Source organism: Hydra viridissima, unplaced genomic scaffold, assembly GCF_058129835.1.
Source record: "Hydra viridissima isolate aposymbiotic clone 2 unplaced genomic scaffold, HvirCarnegie_v1 scaffold_2, whole genome shotgun sequence".
Classification (NCBI taxonomy): domain Eukaryota; kingdom Metazoa; phylum Cnidaria; class Hydrozoa; order Anthoathecata; family Hydridae; genus Hydra; species Hydra viridissima.
Window position 1 is genome coordinate 14,955,805 of NW_028324301.1, and position 17,428 is coordinate 14,973,232.

Genomic DNA, 17,428 nt, shown 5'->3' on the forward strand with positions numbered 1-17,428 from the left:
ATTTGAGTTTTTATAGTTTTGAGATCAGGAAAGTGTCAAAATTGCTCCCACCAAAGTGTTTTTCTGGAGCTTGCCAGAGTAATTTTTTTCTTCTGCCAATGTGTGTGAGTAACATGGTACTACAAAATCATGTTTTGTCTTCTGATTCAATTATTGAAATTCAGGGAGAGAGATTTATAGATAATAAAGGCGGTGATCAGGATAAAATGTATGTCTTTAATGATAGTGATATAGGAAAAGAGCCATTTGAAACAGTTATTTTTCAAAATGAAATAAAAAATTGGAGTTTAAAACACAACTGCACAAGGCAATTTACCAATGATTTATTGACAATTTTAAATCATCATGGGCACCAGGAAATGCCAACAGATGCAAGGACACTTTTGTGTACAAGAAGAGCTGTGAAAACAGCATCTTTAAAAAATAGAAATTACATTTATTTTAGCATAAAACAAGGTATTAAAAATATATTGCAAGTTCAAGACTTCAACTCCACTAAAATTAATCTTATATGTAATGTAGATGTCTACCGCTCTTTGAATCCAGTGCCTACCAAGTTTGGACTATACTTTGTCAATTTGGATATTTTAAACCGTTTGTTGTTGGATTGTATGGCAGTGAAATAAAGCCGTGTGCTTCTGAATTATTAGCAGATTTTGCTGAAGAGTTAAAAACTTTCAAACAGCCATAAGAAATATTTGGTAAGATCTTCAATATTTATTTGTTAGCAATAACATGTGATGCTCCTGCTAGGGGACTCTTAAAAGGCATAGTTGAACATTCTGGATACTATGCATGTCAGAGATGCAATTTGCGTGGTTTTTATGTTCATGGTTGTCAATGATATATTATATATACTAGATGTCTAACTTCGATCCGAAATGTGAAGCCGTGGGAGCCATTTCTAATTCGGGCAAAAACGTTCATTTTTAACAATGATATATTATATATACTAGATGTCTAACTTGCGGGATTTTATTGGACAAAAAGTGAAGCCGCTTTTTTTGTTTACAAATTGAATCCGCCATTTGTAATAAGGGCAAAAACTATATCCGACGTGCGAAATAAAAGTTAAAAATCAATGATATATTATATATACTAGCAACCAGACAATCTCTAATGGCCTTATTATAAAAGGACAAAAATAGACTTCGACAAAGCACTAATTGCAACAATTTTAATTACAACTATCAAAAATGAATTGTCTATAAAAAATGTTTGTCTTTCTAGACAATCATTTTAAAAACGGACACTAAATGAACAATCTCGATTTTTTAATGAGGTATAGAAGATCTATTTCATATATAATTTGGACTTATAACGAGTAATTAAATTTTCACTGCAGCATCGTTTCAAAAACTGAAAACGAGCACAAAATTAAAAATACAATTTTTCTAACAGAAGTTCATTTTTTAATTTTTTGTCCAGCGTGTGCTGTTGATTAAAAAGTTAATGTCTATTTAAAAACCTCAAAATGGACTATTTTGTGCTCAATTGAAGTTCATTAATTACTCAGTTCAGTTGTTTTTCAGTTCTCAGTGAATGTTCGTGAAAATTTATTTTTAAAATGCCCTCTCCAGTTTGGGATTTTTCTTAACATTCTATCCTCAGACTGTGAATCTGACTATGATTGGATCTAAATTTTGGAAAATCAACTATTTGTGGAAACATTATTGTCATATTCCGTCCTAAAATTTGTCACCACTTTAAATTTGTCACCATAAAAGTCATTTTTACCATGAAATAAAATTCAAATATAATGTATCGTATATTTTCTTTTTTGTTTCTAAGGGATTTTTTGGGTAATTTAGATTTTATTGGCAAAAATCAATATTTCTGGTTTTATGAAATCAAGTAAATTTAGACAAAATCATAGACACCAAATAGACAAAAAATTATGCTTTGTAGACTTATGAAGTGAAAATTATTTTTTAACTGAGCAATCTTAGGACACCATCAAAAATTTGATAGACACAACAAGGACAAAAAATTAAACATTTGTTGTGTCCATTACAACATACAGAATTGTCTATGTCTGTGTTGTAAGTCTATCCATAGACTAGTCTGGTTACTAATATATACTAGATGTCTAACTTCGATCCGAAATGTGAAGCCGTGGGAGCCATTTCTAATTCGGGCAAAAACGTTCATTTTTAACTTTTATTTCGCACGTCGCACAGTGACTCAAAGTGAAGAAAAAACGGCAAAAATTATATAACCATTGCATTTTAATATGTATTAAATGAATAGTTATTGTTTTTTTTGTCTAAAAATCAATTATGTGATTTTAAGTTATTTTTACGTGCAACAACCAGCAAAACGTGCGCGTATCTAAAAAACACGCGCGTATGAAATTTTACACGCGCAAGCAGATTTTTTTTTAAAATTTTTCTTCTCGAATCAAGTAATAGTTTGCATAATACATAATTTATTTTTAAATCTCTTTTTAACTCACTCCAACTTGTAATCAGGCGTGATCACACAGTACACTACCATCCAAATTTAAGTCATAATTATTACCGGGCCCCTCCCCTTTTGCTAAAAACAACGATTGAAAGAATTTTCAAAAAAAAAAATAATAGTTCAGTCATCAACAAAGAGTATATAATAGAATGCTCTTAACATTACTATTATAACTATTTTAAATTTTAATTCATAGAAAATTTTAATTTTTTTAAAATTTCTGTCATCAATTGTTATCCTCCTCTTTTGATAAAAACAATGATTAAAAGAATTATCATTAATAAATAAAAAAAATTCAGACATCAACAAAGAGTAGATAATAGTTCTACTTTGAGCATTACTATTATAACTATTTTAAATTTTAATTCATAGAAAATTTTAATTTTTGATGGCAAATTTAACTATAAATAAAAAATTTCACAAAAGAATCACGACTGTTTAAGAAGAGAAAGAACTTCTACTGGAAGCAATTTCCCATTTTCACATCTATGGTTAGTGAATTGGATGCTCGATATAACTGGATCACTCCTTATCATAAGATAGTTAAACTGGTTTTTCATAACATTTATCCTTGAAATTTTGCATGAATGGTTTAATCTTGCATTTCTAATCTCTTTGTTAAGAGCCTCTAGTGATTCTTCTGAATAAACTCCAATGGGAAGTTCTAATGCATCGGCAATCTGTAAACCATGTTCTAAAAGTTTGTGAACGCTTGGAGGAATAACATACCAATTATATTCAGAAAGAATTTTATCTGTTGTATCATTACAATAATTTTGAAAAGAGCTTGGATCTAATCATATCCTGAACAAACTGCTTTTAAAATTGTTTTAAGTCTAGAAATGATGTCAACATCTACACCAGTTATCTCAGAGAAAGTAATCGATTCCTCAAAGGCTCTTCTGGCAGTATTACCATCATTAGTGTTTCCAAAACCTTGTTTGGGCATGTCAACAATAAGACTTATTTCTTCCCTAAACTTCTTTTAGATAAATGCTTTTCTTTCTTTAACTGATTCTTTCTGCTCAGAGGTTTTAGCATAAAATGACCTAATTTTCGATTTATATCCAAGATGAAGAATGTACTCAAAGCATCTTATCCAAAGGTGAAGAGGTGAAAGGCCAAAAGATAAAGCTTCTTTATTGACAGGTTTAGATCTAATCAATTTAACGTCATTCATCTCTGTTGGCTTTGCTGAACATACATTACAGCTTTGAGAAGATGTAGTACTTGTCAGTGCATTAACAACTTTTCCATCAAACATAGTCAAATCCAAATTATACTTTATAATTGCTGTCATCATAGATGACTCAGCTTCTTCTGACTCTAAACTTACTACAAATGGTTCAAGTTTCTGAATCTCAATTTGTAATCGTTCCTCTTCTTCTTTAATTAGCATATCTGTTTCCTTTTTGTACTGCAAACATACCGGTCTGCAGAAATGTGTACTAGATGGTTTTTTGTTGTACCATATCACTGTATCATTAACAGTCAGTTTAAGAGGCACAACAGATGTTTGGAAAACACTCTCTTCATTTTTAATAACTTCATCTAGAGTTGTATCTAAATATTTTTGTTTATACAGACTCTGGCTAGACGCTCCATCAAAACCGCCTTTGAAATGCATGATTCCATGCTGATTGATATCTTTAACCAATAATTCAGAAAATATTTTGTTGCAACTATTTAGACTCAAGATTCTACACAGTGTGTGATTAAAAAGAGATTGAAGGGAGCAAACTGCAGATGTTTCTGAAAAAGTCATATTATCAGGATAGCATTTCTTTTTTTCAATTAAAATTTTATGAAGAGACGGATAGACGTTTGCATTTTGTAATAAGGAGCTATTTCTGATTATCTGGTATTGTTCATCGGACAGATCACATTGAATTTTTAGGCTGAGAGCATCTTCAACTTTCATTTAAACAGGTTCAAGCATAGACATGTTTTTCCTAATTTCATTTGCTTTATCTGGGTCCAAAGCCTTCTTTACTATAAAAATAAAACTGTTTCTACTAATGTTGGATTCAGTTGCTGCACTTTTTATAGAAGCTAATGCCAATGCTTCATGATTGTTTTCAGCTAAATGGGCAATTTTAGCTCTTTTGCTTCTTTCACCAAGATTTTCCCAAACTTTATTTTTTCTACCTGGACCTTCTTTAAATTTAACTCTTTTAACAAGATCAGGGAAAAACTCCTCCTGTAAATAGAAACTTAATTAAATAGAATGATTGCATAAAAAAAATTATTAACAAATAACTGTTTCTTTACCTGCAGCCAAACACCTTCTTTTAAAATCAATCTGTCATAGTTTCTATTATGCTTATCTAACTTAGCTCCCACTTTTGCTTTAAAAACAGACAACTTATTCTTTAAGTTAGTAAGCTCTGATTTATCGAAGTCATCTTCATGAAGGTTATAAACATTTAAAACTTCTTTAAACAAAGATTCAAGCAGATTAACTTTATTGAAACCTAGCTCTTTAATTTTTTGAAGAAGATCAATTCTTTTCATGTTTTATATATTATCTATAACATAACACACAAAAGTTATCAATAGTTTAACAATCTTATTGTCGTTTACATTATAGCTTAATAGCTACAAGTATTTTGAAAATCCATATATATATATACATACATACATACATACATATATATATATATATATATATATATATATATATATATATATATATATATATATATATATATATATATATATATATATATATACTAAAAATAATAGGTAAGGCTGATACTCTTTTTTTAAAAGAGTTTATATTTTAAATAAATAAATAAAATTTACTTGCTTCAATTTACTCCAACCTTTTATTGTATACTCGCTAAATGTAATATTTAGCGAGTAAATGATAAAAGCTCTTTTTTAGATTGGAGCAAATTGGAGCAGGTAAATTTTATTCCAGCAAATGGTATATTGCTGACAGTACTCAAAAACACTAAAATCAGCGTGGAGTTATGCGGAACATTTTTGTTCTTGTACCACAAATAATGTGTTACAAATAAAAAAAAAAATTTTTATTAATAGATTTCTTCATGCTGAGTAATAGCTTAAACCTAATAATCATTAGGAAAAAATCATTCAATTACATTGTGAATTGACACAATTTTAATAAATTAATAAAAAATACTAACACTTTAGCTACTATGTCTCCATAATATAAATTTCTAAAACTGACTATTTTATCGAACATTTCCGGTTTTTTTTCGTCATAAAAAAAGCATTAATAAAGTGCTTCAAATTAATACACAAACTTGCAATGGCTTCAAAAAAAGTTTTAAATTGTTATGCATCTGGCCTTACCATCATTAAAAGTTATTTGTATTTAGAAACTAAAGACTTTATTTTTTTTCCTTTTTTGCCACTTTTTAAGGATTTTGAGCCACTGTGCGTCGGATATAGTTTTTGCCCTTATTACAAATGGCGGATTCAATTTGTAAACAAAAAAAGCGGCTTCACTTTTTGTCCAATAAAATCCCGCAAGTTAGACATCTAGTATATATAATATATCATTGATGGTTGTATTGTTTATGATAAATGTCACGAAACAGTTACAAATAGAAACAATGCTGAATTAAAGGCCGGATTATACTTTCAACAAGATAAAGATGGCTGGTGCCATCATCATAAACGAAATCCACTGTTTGACATTGAAGATTTAGACACGATTCAGGATTTTGCTCTTGACTATATGCAATTAGGTTAATTTAGGTGTTATGAGACTTATGTTATGCTACTACAAAGGTACATATTCCGGAATATTTAATGGTCGTTTATCAACGCCTTATTTAAAAGAGATTTCTCGTTCACTCACTAATTTAAATGGGAAATTGCCATCAGATTTTGTGCATCAAACAAGATCTTTAGAAGATATCAATAGATGGAAAGCCACAGAACTAAGAACATTCTTACTCTATGTGGGTATTGTTGTTTTAAAGGATATTCTCAATCCTAAGATGTATAAATATTTTCTCAGCTAATCTTTAGCAATTTGCATGTTATGTGAGAAGAATAACGATGTTAGGAGAACATATTTGAACCATGCAAAAAAACTCTTGGAGTATTTTGTGTCAAACGTTCATGAACATTTTGGTGACACATTTTGTGTCTACAATGTTCACTGTCTTCTGCATATAACTGATGATGTTGAACATTTTGAAAGTAGTTTGGACAAGATTTCTTGCTTCCAGTTTGAGAATTTTTTGCAACAATTAAAAAAATTAGTACGAGGTAAACAAAACCCTTTCGTAGAACTTGCAAAATGCTTATGCGAACATAAATCAGATGATTCATGTAAAGCAAAATTAATAACTAAAATTGATGTTTCTAAGAATTCTTGTTTCATGATGAAATATTTTGTTGTTTTTGTTAAAAACATTTTACCAAATGATTAATTTGTGATATCTATAAAAAGAATCATTTAAACAATTTCTTTGACAGTTTTGTAGAATCTAAGATACTTAATATATACTATATCAAAAACCATAATTGTAGTCCACTAATGCAAACAATTAACATGCATGACTTACTTAGAAAATCTGTTTGTATTCCATATAAAAATTACAAAGTTGTAATATCTTTATTAACTAATGTGAATTTTTGAACTTGCGTATTTTTTTTGTTGTTATATATGTATTTATTGTAGGTTTATCCATTTTTTAACTACGAAGCTTATTTCTAGAATCATATATGTTTTATAAAAACATAAAGTTTATCCTCAAAACAATTCAAATATACAATTTACAATTCTGTGTTGATATATTGTACAGAATAAAAAGTTTAATTGTTATGACTTATTTCCAATTTAATTTATAATGATCTAAAATTGTAGGTTGTACAGTACCATTGCAATTAAAGAAAATGGTATTGACACTAAGACAGTTGTACCAACTCACTGTGTTAATGCAGAAGAAGGTATAGTATACTATCCCCCACGAGGAAAAAAAACTGTGGGTGTTTATTTATCTGAATGGGCTAGTCCAGAACCTGGCTGGCAAGAGTTTATATTGTTAGAATTTATTTTGGAGTGTGGAAGTTATGAAACATGTCAGGCAATGTTAAACTTTTTAACTGAAGATGAAATTGATGATCGCCCTGGTAAGTGTATCTATTGGTTCTGATCTATTGGTTCGTTTAAAAACTGTTTGCATTTTTTTTTGTCAGATGTTATACTGTTATATAATTTGTAAAAAAGTTAATATTTTCAGAAACTTGCTTATGTAGTTTCTTTGTTCAGAAAGGTTATTTTTTCACAGTTACAGGCTTGAGATAAGGTTTTAACAAAAATTAAATAGTAGTTGCCCCTGGACCTTGAAGAAATTTTTATAGTGAAAAGAAAAAATTGATAAAATGAGACCAATGCAATTTATGATAATAATGTATATTGAGCTTTAATATGTTGGGTATTCAATTGGTGTGTTCTGGAATTACTTTGTTTTTTATTCTATGTTTTTTGATTTTATAGTTTCAAATATGCTCAACCCAAAGGAACGAGTTCCTAGTCCCAATTTGCATGCTTTAAAGTGCACACCATCTGGTTCTTCATCACCAATTCAATTGGATGTGCCACTTGCATCTCCATGGAAAAAAAGTAAAGTGGACTGTGTAATACAGCCAAGATTGAATAAAGATTTCCAACAATCATTGAATTTAGAATCGTACCACTTTAACAAAAATCCAACATCTTTCAAGATAGGTGATGGTGGTGTTTTATTTAAGGAAATGACAAATAAAGGTGATTTTTTGCATAATATTAAGATTTGTGATTATCTTTATTTCTCTGATCTAATAATCTTTCTCTAATTTTAAAAGCTAATTTTATCTCTAGTTTTATAAATGGTTTTTCCTGTTAGCTACAATACAAATAAAGAATTTATATTTAGAGTTTCAGTATGCCATGCTAATGAAACTAGAATTGTTGCAGCAAAATCAACTTAAAATTATGGAATGATTGGACAATATTGAAACATAGCCAAAAAGTGGTGCTTCTGATGTGGATGCCATAATTACAATCCCACACAGAGATATTAGGTGTTTTAATGAAGAAAAGGAAATTCTCAGAGCAAGTTCTAGTACTATGAAAAACGAGGTAAAAACATTAAACTTTCCAGGAGTATACTCTATATTAGGGGTGTCCAAAAAAAAAAAAAAAATTGAATTAAATGTTGCACAGTTTTAAATATTGTTTCTTTGATTGAAAAAAACATCTGTGCAAAATCTTAGGTGTTTTGGATAATATTTAGAGGTTGTTCATGGAAAATAAAAATTTACTGTGTTAAAAGCATTCACCGCAACAACAATATTTAAAAAACTTCAGTTATAGCTATGATATACAATTAATCATTTTCAAAAAATTCTATAAATAAGGCAAATAACATTCAAATGTTGCACTATTTACAAGATCAAAAGTTTAGTCTGTAGCAACAGTGGCATATGTCATCAAGATGCTTTTGCAGCAATCTGGAATGCGTTTTCTGTTGTCCTCAACAACTTGTATTAGTTTCTGCATTTCAGATTCAGTTTTTGTGATGGATTGATTAAATGTGCTCATAAGAGCAACAGAAGGCTTAGCAGTGTCATTGATAACTCTCACAGATTTAACAAGTGCTTTAGTATAATGAAATTCAGCAATTTCCTCCCAGGTGTTTGGATCGGTTCTAGATAAAATGTTTACATCGAGACTAAGTGACTGCAAAGCACCAGTTGATATGATGTAACAAACTCATGAAGTTGCTTCTTTTCCAACTTGTTTAATTCTGCTGCTGGACACTTTATACCCCTGACACTCCAATCAGCTCCACTTTGAATCATAGCTTCAACAATCAACTTTTTTTCTGTGTCACAAACCCTGTCAGAAAATAATGAAAGTGGAATCATTTCTGACCCAAGGTACCAAGTGTGATTTTGAAGCTTCTTCATAGCAGCATTTGAAATCACCTTGTTGATCTCAGAATATTGTTTAATTCTTGTGAAGAGCATCAGGTCATTTGCTGGAGCTTCACTTGCAATTGGACAGGCAATCCATGCTGGTACATAGATATGAGCAGCAACGATATAAAATTCGCACAAGTTGTTCTGTTCTTTCATAGTCAGCTTGAATTCATTTCTTAAGAGGTATATCTTCATACAATAGATAACTTTAGCCATCCATCTAGCCATGTGATAAGCTCCCGGCGTGCAAAAGCGATACTTCTTTGTTGCATAGTCTGATAACAGAAAACCCAAAATTATAAGGCACAGCTCGATCATCTCTTTGTAGTCTTCTCTTGGTAAGTATGAAGAGTCATCTGATAAGAAAGGCTGCAGAAAGCAGCCAGCCTCTGATCTAAGTTGCTGAAGCTGTGGTTCAGCAAGATGGGCGTCATCTAATGGAGCATAATTGGCTTGATTTATGCTTGGCCAACACTTCTGAAATCGTTCAAATAGAGCTATGTTGGGCCCACTGCTGGGTCCAAGCAAAACTGAGTATATTTCCCCAATAATTACTTCTTGGATATGGTGACAGCAAGCAAAGTAGAGAAGATTTTTCTCCATCAACTTCTGTAGCAAGATGCACCCACCATTTTTGGAACCCGTGTTTGACGCTGTTGTGTCAAAACACATACCGACAATATAACTTTCGACATTCCATATGGTCAGTAACTGGAAGTTTGCTTTTGCTTGTGCCAGTGCAGTGCCAGATGATATCTTTACAATACCCAGTATTTTCTCCACATTACAACCAGTCACATCAATAGCAATTCTATCAACATTGGACTTTGGATTTACATAGTTGGTGCTGTCTCTCATCATCTTACCATCCCAGTGGACGACCATATGTTGTTTTTCACTTGACATAAATTTCTGCCAAATATGATTTTCAGTTGATGAACGGTGCATGATGCCTTTGCGGCGGACTGTTGATCTTGATAATGGTGTACTTTCGAGGTCCTCTCCACTTGCTCTAGCAATTGCAGCTGCCAATATAGTGAATTTTTGGTCAGATAAATTGATTCGATCAAGTGTGGATGATACATCTGGAGAAGACAAAATTTGATTGAGAATATGTGGCTTTTTATTTTTAGGACTTTGTTCACAGTCAGTTGATTGGGTTACTAGTTTTTTGTGATAAACCGGAATTTCTATTTCATAATCATCATTGTCATCAGGAATGTCACTTCTGTTGCTTTGCTATCACTATCACAATCAAGATTAAAGTGGCTACAGCTAGGGGTAAGGACAGCATTTGCTTTTTGTCCTCTCTCTTCCTCATTCTCCAGCCATCTTCATCATACGAGCATTCTTTTGGTCTTCCAGAAATATTTTATCTTCATCAATTTTAATTAGCTTGTTTGCATCCTTGTGTGAAATGTCAAACAGTAAATCTAATTTGACACTAAAATCTTTCTCTCTAGCAATCTGTGACTTATACCATGTTCACACGAGCAATGTTTGGCGGAACATTATTCTGGAAGAAATGTTACCGGAACAAAATGTTCTTTAAAATGTTTCTTGTGGCGTTCACACGTAAATTCGGCTTGAGGGTACATAAAAGGAATATCGCTTAAATGAACATTAACTTATGTAAATAGAATTCAATCATTATTATATAGCAATTTTCCCTGAAACTAAATATAATATTATGGTAATAAAAGTTAGCATCAAACACTTTTTAATAATTGTCTCCGAGAGCTAAAATTAAATGTCCATAACCCGGAGGGTCCCAAACAAAAGCGAGTTTTTTTAAGTTTTATCATCCCTTTTGTTAAAAAGGTTGGTTTTTATGAATAAGCTTATGTAGGGCTATGTGCTCCTAAATTTTAGCACATTATGTTGGCCACCAATCTGAGTTAAAGCTTGCCAAATCTAAACCTAGTTAGTTAAAAAATGAAAATTAAGCTTTGCTTTTTTCTAACTCTACGCAGGCTACTTCTTGCATCAGGAGAAAAGAGGATACAAAGGATTTGAAAGACTGAAAACATGAGCACTGGGAGAAAATTCCACAGATATGAAGTTTTAGGAATAAATTAATTATAAAACTTTGATGTTCAGATGGCTCCATTAAAATAATCGCAGGACACCACTCGATTACATACTGCTAAAGGTTTAAATAATTAAAAAAACACATTGTTATAACTACTTTATTGTTCCTTTTTTATAAAGATATTTAGCAATAGAGTCACGAATAATTTTTCCTGTTCCATTGTTCCCAACAGTAGAAACATTATTGGGTTGAGCCAGATAGTCATCACCATGATAATGTATAAGCCATTCTATTCTAATAATATCGTTATAGTATTCACAAATGTTGTGAAGAGTAACACAAGCATTAACAATTTTTGTACAAAAGTTAATATCACATTCCATACGTTTGCAAATAATGCAGAATCGAGCTTTAAGACGTCCAAAAGCATTCTCAACCACTCTTCTAGCCCCACAAAATACTTTATTATAGTTTTTTTGAACAACGCAAAGCTCTAAATGCTCTAAATGATAAGGTTTCATCAAATGACATGTTAAAGGAAATGCTAAATCACCCATCAAACATAGAGAAACACTAGAACCACCTAGCTCTTTACAACATTTATCAAATAGATTTGAATCTAAAATTGCTTTCAAAGAAGGATTCTGCAAAATATAGCCATCATTATTTCTTCCTGGTGATCCAACACTCATATAAATGAAATGGTATCTAAAATCTACAACGGCAAAAAGAACAATGGAATACCATCCTTTATAATTATAATAAAAAATTGCTTGATCTTTAGCGGCTGAAATAGGGATATGACATCCATTAATAGCTCCAATGCATTGGAGAAAGCTAAGTATAGCTTCAAAATCTCTACTACATTCTTTTAAGTTTTCTTCTGACATTGGAAATTTAACATACCTAGGGAACAAAAAGTCATTAACAGCGTTAACAAATTCAAGGACAACTAAATTTGCAGTTGACTTTTCTATGCCAAAAAGACTGGACACAGCACAATACTCTTCACATGATGCTAGATAATGCAATGCAAACACAACACATTTTACTACTGAAATAGGTTCTCTCATTAATGTTGTAGTTTTGCTTAAATGTGGATGCAATTCATTAACCAGGAAATTAAATTTTTTATGATTTACTCGAAAATGTTCTTTAAATTCACGTTCCTCCATTTGAGTAAAAATCTCATTAAACCATTGAGAACTTTTCGGTTTAACCCAAATTTTTCTTTCAATTAGATCTCCTTGTTGATTTAACTTTGAGGGAAGTAAACTTAAATATGACAATGGGCGGGTGATTTATTCATAATCGATTGATGTTTTACTTCTTGATTGAAGTACCGCTAAAATGTTTTCCTTGTTTTTCCAATAGCTTTTTCCTTCACAAATATCTTCCTGAAAAGTTTTTAAAATTATATAAGTATATTACATAAATATAACATTTAATTAGATCTCAAGGAAAGTTAGAGAATACGTTGTGAAAAACCATTTTATTAGAGTTAATAAGCCAGCATGCTCAGTTAACAGAGATAAAACTAAAATACAATACATATATAAATAGAGATTCTTCTACAAACTCGTACAGTATATCACAAAGTAAACTATCCCTTTAGTAAAAACTTTGAAAGATCTTGTTATATATATTGCAGATATACCTAAAAAAGTAAGCCTATTGAAAAAAAAAATTGATCTTTTGACTTTAATATAACATAACTATTTTTTCATTAAGAATTTATAATATTCTACTTGGGTTTTAGATACATCTACTTGGGCTTAAGATACACTTTCAATTGCATCGTACATACGCTCTAATGCAGTGACCTCTCTGATTCGTAACTTTTGTAAACAGATTTGAACATCAAGATTTTTATTTGCTATATTTAAATATTCAGAAGAAAAATTTCCCTTTTGATTTGTACTTACCAGTTCAGTTTTTGCTATTTTATTTGATACTTTTTCATCATCAGTGCTCCTTCATTTATTGCAGCCAGGTGTAGATGGGGTTGGTTCTTCATCTAGAATAGTGACAATAGATTGGACATCCCTTGTAGTATCCAAATCCTCAATATTTAAAATGCTGATAGTCTTATTGTCATCCTCTCTTATCACAATCTGAATTCAAAAAATAGGAAGTATTAAACATTCAAGAAATGATTATAAATCATATTACCATTAAAATTTATTTACAAAATTTGAGAGACTTGACTTGAAGTCATTCTCCTCCAACTATATAGTGTGCATATACAATATATAAGAAACATATATATGCATATACAGTACAACCTCTTTAATTTGAATCTCCTCAATTCAAAAACTTTCATTTTTTGATTAAATGCAAAGATACTGTAAAATGTGCTCATTAGCGAAAATTTCAACATAATCATTAATTAAACAAAAAAAAATTTGAACGAGTTCGACTAATGTTTTGCTAAATAATTGCTTATTTTTGAATGATTTTTTTATATTTATAGCTAAGAAAAATATTTTAATAGCTGAAGATAAATTTTTAAATTGATTTGTTTCACAAATACAATAAACACTTTTAATTTGATATCTTTTTTGTCTTTTTTGTTTAAAAGAATTGACCTTTTTTGTTTAAAAGCAATTGTTTCAAAATCCCGCAAATCCCGCGGATCCCGCAGTAGTTTTTGCGGGATCTTGCATGCGCTAAATTAATGCGGGATCCCGCGGGATTGCGGGATCCCGCAATGCGGGATTGCAATCCCTACTTGGAGCTCCACCTGATGAACTCCACCTTGAAGTTTTTCTCATCTATAAAAACATACAATTAAGCACATCATTAGTACTATACAATATGAAACAAATAACTTTAAATGTGATAGTTAATTAATGTGTCAAACTTTAAATTTAAAATATTGGTTGGAATAAATCTTAAAGTAATTATTCATCATAACACTCAGTTACAAACTAAATTGCAATTAGATATTTTTGAATACAAATGAAAACTGAATGTCTATTAAAGAATACCACTATGGTCAATTTAGCAAAATAGCTTCAGCATTTAAGTAAGTAAAGTATCATTCATTAAGTCTAGAATAAGTACTTACCTGAATTGTTTCCTCATATTACTATTTTTTGATTGAATTTGAGATCCAGTTAAAGGAGGTACAAAATGAAATGTGTTTGAAAATTCAGCAGCCATTTGTTTATAAATATTTGTGTTTCTTCTTGAAGATACTAATGCTTTTTAATTATCCTTCCATAAATCGAATAGTTCACTTGTGTTAGTTATATTCCATACAAATTTATTTTCAGAAGATGCAACAAGACCAGTATTAGTAACGCTGGCTTCAATAATGTCTTGATCTGTATGCTGAGACATTGTGGAAATTTTAAGTTTACTAGATATTATATACTAGCCTGTCAACTATTAAAAATAATAAGTGAATTTTAATTGAATAAAAGTTATTGTAATTATAATAGTAACTGAATTACAATTACAAGTAATTATATCACATTTACTTGTAATTATACCTTAGAAAATACAAAAACTATTACCATTACTTCATGACAATGTATTTAATTACAATTGCTATTGACCCAAGTCTGCTTAAAGTAATTGACTGAAGTCTGATAAGTGCACGCTTTTTCAGGATATACATTAAAAGATAGTTAAAATTGGCACCATGTTTTTTATAGGAACAAAGAAATATTCCAGAACATTTATTTGTTCTGGTTTTTCGGGGCGGTACAAAAGTTCCTCAAATGTTCTGTGAATTTTTGTTCAAGTTGCGTTCACACCAGAGAATATTTGTTCATGTTTCAATGCTTTGTGATAGTGGAAAATTGTCCTTAACACATCAACCATCATTGGAAGGACATTGTTTGGTAGGTTCTTCTCAGGTTGACCAATCAACCATATTGCAGTTCGATTACGTGTCAAAGGAAAATTTGAAGAACTTATCTTTTCACTCATTTTCAGCAACAAGCTAAAATTAAATGATACCAAATTAAACTCATCTTGAGAAAATAAATATTAGTTTGCAAACATAACTTAAAATATGTGATCAATATTTCAATATGAATGTGATGAAATCATAAGTATTACAAAACTACAAACACTAAAGTGAGTTAAGTTACCTAATAATATTTAGTACTAAAAAACAAGATATTGGCATAACAGCTATAATTATTATTTTATATGATTAAAATAAATAAGAACCTCAAAATCTTTAAATATTTCAGTTGTTCAGCAAAAAATTACAATTAATGAAAATGTTTTTCAATCAAAAACATCAGATGACACGATGGCTGCTTGTCACATGACCAAAGAAGTTAGTTCATAAAAGACAATGGTACATCAAGTTTGTTTAATATTTTATCTAAATTGAACATGGGATAAAATTAGGAAATTATTTAAGGCGTAATGCTATTATTGTAAAACTAAAAGGCCATTGAACAACCTCTAAACATTAATTTATTTTAATTATCTTTTGCACAGTGAATTTTAATGCCAATTGGCACAAAATTAAACTAGTGTGCATTCATATCAGAGAAAACTTTTTTTTTCCAGTGGTTATGTGAACACCCCTACTCTATATACTTTTAAAACATATAACCACAAATAACATACAACTACGTTGTATGTTATTTGTGGTCAACTCTAATGAAACAGGAATCTATTATGTTCCTGCTAATGATTCAAGTAATGTTTCTTGTAACGTTAGAATATCGTGTTTGTGAGAATGTAAAGTTGCAATATAAAATTTAAGTTTTACGGTAATAGATTTTAGAACTTATTAGATTTAACAATTTCTCAGATCACTCAAATCAAAGCCATTGGTGGTACGCAACGGCACGCAAAACTGTCAAAAATGTTTTAAACCAGTTAATTTGTTAAACTGTTTTAAACCAGTTAATGGTGCCACAAGTCCAAAACTTATTTAGTAAAGATGGATTAAAAGGCAAGCTTAAGTTTACAGCTTCTCAACATTAAAAGTGTATTAAAGGTTAGGCAATCATTGTATTGTGCATTCCTAAGTTGAATTAAAAAAAAAAAGCTAGTTTTATATTTCCATAAAAAAATAAAAAACTGTTTATGTAAAAACCATTTCTTTGTTCAGAAGACTAACAATTGCAATTTACTTTTTTGTTTGTTTAAAAGGCTTAGTATCCGAAAGAACCGGTTATGATGCCACAACTATCGAAGCCCTTGTTGGCAATTTATTGAAGCGGGCGTTGCCGAAAGTAAAAATAGTTAACGATGCTGACGTTCTCGAAGAGGAAGCAACATAAAATTGTTCCTTTGTATATTTATTATTTTTGAAAGTAAATGGTTTTTACATATTTCAGTTGTTTTCAGTTTAACACACCTTTTTTTAGTAGCATTTGATGTTTTGATTTTAAAATAATATATATACTCTGTCACAGATATAGTTCTACCTAGACACACAGATATATCTAATTAGACTATCTAGTTAGACATATTTTGAAAAATATTTTAGATGTCCATGGACGTCTATAGATGTTCAAGATGGACGGACGAAGGCCGTTTCATTTAGTCGTCTATAGGACGTCTTATGGACGTCCAAAATGGACTTCCCTTCGTCCAATTTTGGACGTCTATAGACGTCCAAAATGGGCGGACGAGTGCCATTACATTTAGTCGTCCATATGACGTCCGTTCGTCAAATTTCGGACTTCCGTGGACGTCTCATGGACGTCCGCGTGCCCGCTGGGAGGTCATTTTTGTTTTAAGTTAATTTTGTATGAATTTTAATTTTAAAACTTTTAGTAAATAATTACTAATCACCTTTTCCAAAATCTTCTGGGCAGTTCTTCGGGGAAGAAGGTATTTTTTACGCAGGTCTGGTTACAGGGCAAGCTTTGAGAGCGAAGGCTGTTGTTATCAGAGAGGTCCAATGACTAAAGAGAGAGGAAAAAAAGATTGAGAATCTTAAATTTGTCAAACTGAATGAAAAATTTGACAAGGCACCTTTTTCTGATTTCAACTTTAAATCTT

The 17,428-nt window shown here is 30.6% G+C and overlaps 1 protein-coding gene and 4 pseudogenes across 4 annotated transcripts in view; 2 read left to right on the forward strand and 3 right to left on the reverse strand.

Annotated features, from left to right (window-relative positions):
• LOC149892166 (uncharacterized) lies at nucleotides 1–7,298 on the forward strand (annotated as a pseudogene).
• Nucleotides 2,176–5,089, reverse strand: LOC149892167 (uncharacterized). 2 transcript variants are annotated; one of them, XM_090077606.1, is made up of 2 exons: nucleotides 4,735–5,088; nucleotides 2,176–2,538 (listed from the first exon to the last, which is right to left on the reverse strand). In XM_090077606.1, the coding sequence occupies exons 1-2, from the start codon at nucleotides 4,975–4,977 to the stop codon at nucleotides 2,503–2,505; spliced, it is 279 nt and encodes a 92-aa protein (XP_089933732.1). In that variant the 5' UTR covers nucleotides 4,978–5,088; the 3' UTR covers nucleotides 2,176–2,502. The 2 variants fall into 2 exon arrangements, with proteins under 2 accessions (XP_089933732.1, XP_089933731.1); XM_090077605.1 differs by lacking the exon at nucleotides 2,176–2,538 and adding an exon at nucleotides 2,846–4,663 and having other exon boundaries at nucleotides 4,735–5,089.
• LOC149892168 (uncharacterized) lies at nucleotides 2,846–4,384 on the reverse strand (annotated as a pseudogene).
• LOC149892169 (uncharacterized) lies at nucleotides 6,579–16,752 on the forward strand (annotated as a pseudogene). The gene is made up of 6 exons (XR_016449562.1): nucleotides 6,579–6,711; nucleotides 7,313–7,578; nucleotides 7,946–8,215; nucleotides 8,364–8,569; nucleotides 16,227–16,415; nucleotides 16,571–16,752. The product of XR_016449562.1 is annotated as an uncharacterized LOC149892169 (transcript).
• Nucleotides 8,876–17,428, reverse strand: part of LOC149892170 (uncharacterized) — a 21,136-nt pseudogene continuing 12,583 nt past the window's right edge. Inside the window, exons 2-7 of the transcript XR_016450305.1 lie at nucleotides 17,219–17,331; nucleotides 15,206–15,395; nucleotides 13,431–13,557; nucleotides 13,228–13,319; nucleotides 12,787–12,840; nucleotides 8,876–10,884 (exon numbers count right to left, since the gene is read on the reverse strand). The product of XR_016450305.1 is annotated as an uncharacterized LOC149892170 (transcript). The remainder of the gene's footprint in view (nucleotides 10,885–12,786; nucleotides 12,841–13,227; nucleotides 13,320–13,430; nucleotides 13,558–15,205; nucleotides 15,396–17,218; nucleotides 17,332–17,428) is intronic.